The sequence below is a fragment of the Stegastes partitus genome, unplaced genomic scaffold (assembly GCF_000690725.1).
Source record: "Stegastes partitus isolate 25-593 unplaced genomic scaffold, Stegastes_partitus-1.0.2 Scaffold1267, whole genome shotgun sequence".
Taxonomy (NCBI): Eukaryota; Metazoa; Chordata; class Actinopteri; family Pomacentridae; genus Stegastes; species Stegastes partitus.
In genome coordinates this window covers 151,537-157,225 of record NW_007578998.1, presented here as the reverse complement: position 1 = coordinate 157,225, position 5,689 = coordinate 151,537, and the positions used below count along the sequence as shown (strand labels likewise).

The following is a 5,689-nucleotide window of genomic DNA, read 5'->3' as shown; positions in this document are numbered from 1 at the left end:
CACCTGTTCATCTGTCTCTGGTTCATCCACCCTCCAACGCCGCCGTCTGAAGCTCCGCTTCGTCTCTGATTCCGCTTCAGGAGGAATCTGAATCACGTTTGACTTAGAAAAAAAAAAGGTTAAATGAAACGACACCAAAACAAACCCAAGAAACCTGAAAACTTCCCATTTGAGAAGCTGAAATCAGAGAGCTGAGCCCTCTTCTCTGTGAACAGTGACTCAGATCAGCTGAACCTCTGAGTGATGAACCGCTGCAGCTCCGGACCGACTTCCTGTCTCGTGTCAGACTAAAACGTTTCCTGGACTGTTTTTCATTCGTCTTCAGCTCTTGTGTGTAAATACGTCCGACTACTTTGAGAAAAGCTTATTTATTATCTTTCTGTGGACAAACCAGACAAACGCCTTCCACTGGAGCTTTTCCGTCCGTCGCCACAGGACGGAGCTTTTCTGTCTCTTCCTGTCTCCTTCACAGTAAAAGCTGCTTCTCGTTTTAACCCGTCGGGTTTTGTTCTGAGCAGCTCCTTCGGGTCTCTGTCGTGTCTCGTCTCTGTGGTGTAAATATCTCTGGACTCTGAGCTGCGTCGCGCTGGCTGTGGTCAAGATGTACATAATCCTTCGTCGCCACGGCAACGGGCGGGAACTCGTATTTAGCGGACGTATACATGTGAAGGGGACACTTCCTGTGGACGGACCAGGACCTGGTCAGACTGTCCCTCCTCTGATTGCATTAATGTTGGTTTTGTACTCAGACGTGATGTTTAAATGTTCTGTTCTGTTCTGACCCGGTTCGTCTCTGTCGTCTTTATTTATTCCTTCTCGCCTCGTTACGTCTGTCCTCGTCTTATTATCACCGAAGCTACAAAAAACAAAAGACATAAAAGCCTCAAAATGAGTTAAACACGTGAGTCGACCTTCAGCAGGTTCCAGAACCTTGAAGTCCACAGAGGAGGGTCCAGATTGATCACCTTAATGGACTTTTTCCATCATTTCTGAGCCTCAGAACTTCATCAGTACAGCAGATAGACACATGACATTTAGGAGGAAGAACACATCTGGGTTCTGCTAGAACCTGACACCAGATCAGTTCTACATCCATCCAGGTGTCTGTCTGAAAATTTTTTTAAAAATGTAGACAAATTTCAAGACATTCTGGACAAATCTGAGAGCTTCTGTCACTCTGACCAACGTTCTGAGTCGTTTTAAACACTCATGTTCTCGTAGCTGTCAACACGTGTTTGGGGATTTCTCTTCATGTCCTCTAGCATCAGTATTATGGGATGTCTTATAGTGGTACCAGTCCTGTAAGGGTCTCAGAACCTTTCAGGATATGTTCCCTAAAAGTCCTTTGAATGTTCTGGGAATGTTCCCCTCAGGTTCTATAATTTTCAGGGAACTTTTATTAAACATTTTCTGATGGTTACAGAAAAGTAACCTTGAGGGAACATTATGGGAACCTTTAGGATATGTTTCCTGAAGGTTCCCTGAAAGTTAATTTAGTTCCCTAAAGATTCCCCAAAAGTTACTTTTGGAATTTTCAGGAAACCTTTAGAAAATATTAATTCTGAACATTCCTTGAACATTCTGGGAATGTTCTCTGAAGGTTGCCACAAAAAAGTACAAGAACTAGTGAATGTTCTCTCAAGGTTACTGTTTGCTGGATGATATGCATCTATGTGTTCCCTGAACGTTCCCTTGTGCTGTCTTTAGGTAACCTTCAGGAAACATTCACTGAACAGGAAAACAATCTCAAAACCTTCAGGGAATGTTCCCTAAAGGTTACAACCTTTAGGGAACATTGAGGCTCCCTAAAAGTTACCATTTGTAACCTTCAGGGAACATTGAGACTACGTTCCCTGAAGGTTACCTTTTTAAACTTCAGGGAACGTTGCCTCAATGTTCCCTGAAGGTTACCTTTTAAAACTTCAGGGAACGTTGCCTCAATGTTCCCTGAAGGTTACCTTTTTAAACTTCAGGGAACGTTGCCTCAATGTTCCCTGAAGGTTCCCGTGCAGACCTTGCTTCCAGCCTTGTGTTTCTGTCCTTCTATGAAAACGAGGCTCAGAAAGCTTCGCTCTGCTTTACTTTCGTTTTCCAGCAGCTGATCTTTGTTTGAGTTTCGTTTTCCAGCTCACGTTAAGTTTCGTTTCGCGCTGCGGATAAAACGGATCCTCGGAGCCGCGGCGGCTCAGAGCACCATGCTGGTCTGGGGGCAGGACGGACACCGGGGCTTCCGGCTCCAGCAGCGGCCCGAGTCCCGCAGCGAGGCCGGGGTGGAGCACCTGCAGGTCGGCTACAGAGTGTCCGGGCTGTCGGCGGCTCGCGGCGTCCTGGGCTTCGTCAAGTCGAACGGAAACGCGTTCGTCATGAGAACAGCTGAGAGCAGCGACGGACGGAGGCTGAGGGGGAAGCAGAGTAAGAACAGAACCTTATGCTGGACCTTGTGAGTGAACAGAACCGAGCTGAGCTGCTGTTTGTCTGCAGAGTTCGTGAAGAGCAAAGAGAAGCTGACGGCTGTGAGCTGCGGGGCTGAGGACCAGGTTCTGCTGCTGTCGGACCGAGGAGCGCTGCTGTCCGTGGACCCGGCTCGGTTCCCCCTGACGGCCAGGTGAGAGGCATGGAGCCCAAGTCAGCTGGTCACCTTCTGCTCCTCTGTGTAATCATTGTCATGTGGTCCAAGTGCAAAAATAAAAGCAGGAAAATCTTTTTTTTCTTTTTTTTTTTTTTGCATTTTCATAAATAGAATAAATATCAAATCAGAAAGTTTTACAGTTTCCTCTGTTGAAGGATGTGAGCAGATTTCGTGGTTAAATCTGGACCCACATGAACTAAAAATGGTGCTAAACGTCTCTAACAGTGACTCCTCATGTCATTATTGTCATGTGCTGGTATGATACCTGCGTGCGTGATGACGTAGGAGCTGGATGTTGGCGTTCAGGTTGAGGTCTGAGAGCACCTGTTCAACAAAGCATCTGAAAATCTAAAGCTGCACGTCCTGATTAAATCCAGAGTGACTCGCCTAATTAGGTACTGAGGTGAGCACACAACATTTATTACACACTTAGAACACAAAACCTGCACTAGTTTGTCCTTCAGAGGCTTTAAAACATTTACTGGATTTGTTAAAATAAATTTAAAAAAGAGTTAGATTTCACTGCTGTCACATTTGACTGAATGCGGATCTAAAACCAGCAGATGCAGACGAGCTGGATGGAACCAGAGAGGCTTTAAAACACTTCAGTGATTAATTAAACTTTTATTTATCTCCAGGGCTCACAGACACATGAAAACACATCCAGTCAGCGTTTGGTTGAGAAAACCTCCAGAAATGTCTCATTTAACAAATAAATATCTTTAACATTACAGAAATAATACTTTGCTGGAAACTTTCACTAATTGCACACAAATTAAAAAAAATATATTTACAGAACAGGAACATGAACAGGGCTACAGTTAGCTACAGTTAGCTGTCGTTAGCTGTAGCTATCTGCAGTTAGCTGTCGTTAGCTTTAGCTTTAGTTAGCAGTAGTTAGCTGTAGTTGGCTGTAGTTAGCTGTAGCTGTAGTTAGCTGCAGGTAGCTGTAGCTAGCTGTAGCTGTAGTTAGCTGCAGGTAGCTGTAGCTAGCTGTAGTTAGCTGCAGGCCTCTCTTCATTCTTCTGCCCCCTTTCCTGTCTATCTCCACTGCTCTAAAATAAAGGCCTAAAAAAGCCCCAAAAATATATTTTAAAAAATTCTATATCTATATTTACAGTATTTAACTTGAATTCAGCAGTTTTGCACCTATTAAATAAAATAGGAATATTTGTGATGTTACACAACATTTTTCTTTGTGTATAAAAAACCCCAAAACATTTCATGATTATTCCCAGTTACTGGTTTTTAATATTACTTCACATCAGACAGGACTATTTCTGTAATTTTATCGGTGTGTTTATTTATTTATTTAAAAAATGCAGAAAAAAGTTAAGGAGCAAATCTGTAAAATGACAGTTTTTCTAAGAAAATATCTAAAACTACAGATTTGTAAAGAACAAACGTGTACAGCTTCAGGCTGTAGAAGAAAAAAACAGTAAAATGACAGTTTTTGAGTGAAAAAAATCTTTGTCCCGTGTTCTGTGATGAATCAGTGCTTCAGCTCTGTTGTTTCTGTTGTTTCTGTTTTCTGACCTTTCAGGCCGTTGGAAGCTTTTTCCAACATTCCAGTTTGTCAGGTGTCCTGTGGGAGTCGACACTCGGTCGTCCTGACCAGAGGTGGGTGGAGCTATATATAAAAATACAATGTGGTGGGAACGTTTGTCACCACACATCGCTCAAAGTGAAATATATTCATATATTCCACACTCAGGACACATTAACTGAACTATTTTGAGCTTTTATTTGTTTTAACTCTGACGATAACGGATTACAGCTCATGAGAACCTATAGAATCAATCTCAAATTAAAGCTGCAGGCAGCGATGGACGTGTCCTCGACGAATGCCGTCAAGGTGACGTGCACGTCAGGGTGTCGTGCACGTCGGGGTTTCGTGCATGTCAGGGTTTCGGCTGGGGCTCTGATCTAATGTGTAAAGCTTCAGGCCGATCGGACCACGTACAGGCTGGTTACACGGCACTTCCTGTTTATGTCGAATCATCGAAATTCCAGGAGCCGCCACTTATATGCCGTCAGACTTTTGCGGAGCGTTTTAGTGCCCATTAATCACCAGGTCCTGTAGCTCGTGCTGGAGTTACCCCCCTACAAGAAGATTGGTTTTGAAAATGAGCAAAAATCGTCCAAAATCCTGCCGTTTCTTCAAAATGCCGGACTTCCTGTTTGTTGTGGCCAACAGGAAGTCTGATATGTATGATACATGATATGTACGCCTACCAAATTTCGTAGTTCTAGGTGAAACGTACCTCCGATGGTACTCAGGTGAAATCTTCTAGGGGGCGCTGTGGAGCCGTCTTGCCACTCACATGCCCAAGTCACCTCAAATATCACATTTTTCAGATGTGCGTGCAAATCCTGAGTTTCTGAGCATGTTTAGGACTCAAAAATAATAATGATCATGAGAAGGGTTCCAAGAGTTTCCTCCACCTTCAGTGCTCAGATCCTAAACATTAGAATGTTTGAGAAGAGAAGAGCTCTGATCAGATGATTAACTCAGAACTCCTGCACTCAGCCTTTAAATGTTTCGTCTGGTTGAGGACGATCACTGGCGACCTTCACCAGGACATAAATTAAATATCCGCCCACTCGAGTCCAGATTGTTGAAGGCATCAGGATAAATGTTCTGGTGGTTCCTCCACAGACGGGCAGGTGTACACGTGGGGCCAGAACTCCAGAGGCCAGCTGGGTCTGGGGAAGATAAGTTCTGGTTCCGGTTCTCCTCAGCACGTCCGCTCGCTGGCCGAGATCCCGCTGGTCCAGGTCGCCGCCGGCGGAGACCAGAGCTTCAGCCTGACGGTGTCCGGAGGTTTGATCTGCTGGGGGAGGAACGACCACGGACAGCTGGGCCTCGGAGACACAGCAGGTAGACTCACCTACAGGTAGACTGACCTACAGGTAGACTCACCTACAGGTAGACTGACCTACAGGTAGACACACCTACAGGTAGACTGACCTACAGGTAGACTCACCTACAGGTAGACTCACCTACAGGTAGACTCACCTACAGGTAGACTGACTTACAGGTAGACTCACCAACAGGTA

General features: G+C 44.8%; 1 protein-coding gene across 1 annotated transcript in view; it reads left to right on the top strand.

Annotated features, from left to right (window-relative positions):
* Positions 1–2,195: 2,195 nt before the first annotated feature.
* LOC103369303 (probable E3 ubiquitin-protein ligase HERC4) overlaps positions 2,196–5,689 on the top strand; it is a 14,758-nt gene continuing 11,264 nt past the window's right edge. The window contains exons 1-4 of the mRNA XM_008297988.1: positions 2,196–2,412; positions 2,482–2,605; positions 4,173–4,249; positions 5,289–5,510. Of these exons, the coding sequence (XP_008296210.1) occupies positions 2,196–2,412; positions 2,482–2,605; positions 4,173–4,249; positions 5,289–5,510 (640 nt within the window). The remainder of the gene's footprint in view (positions 2,413–2,481; positions 2,606–4,172; positions 4,250–5,288; positions 5,511–5,689) is intronic.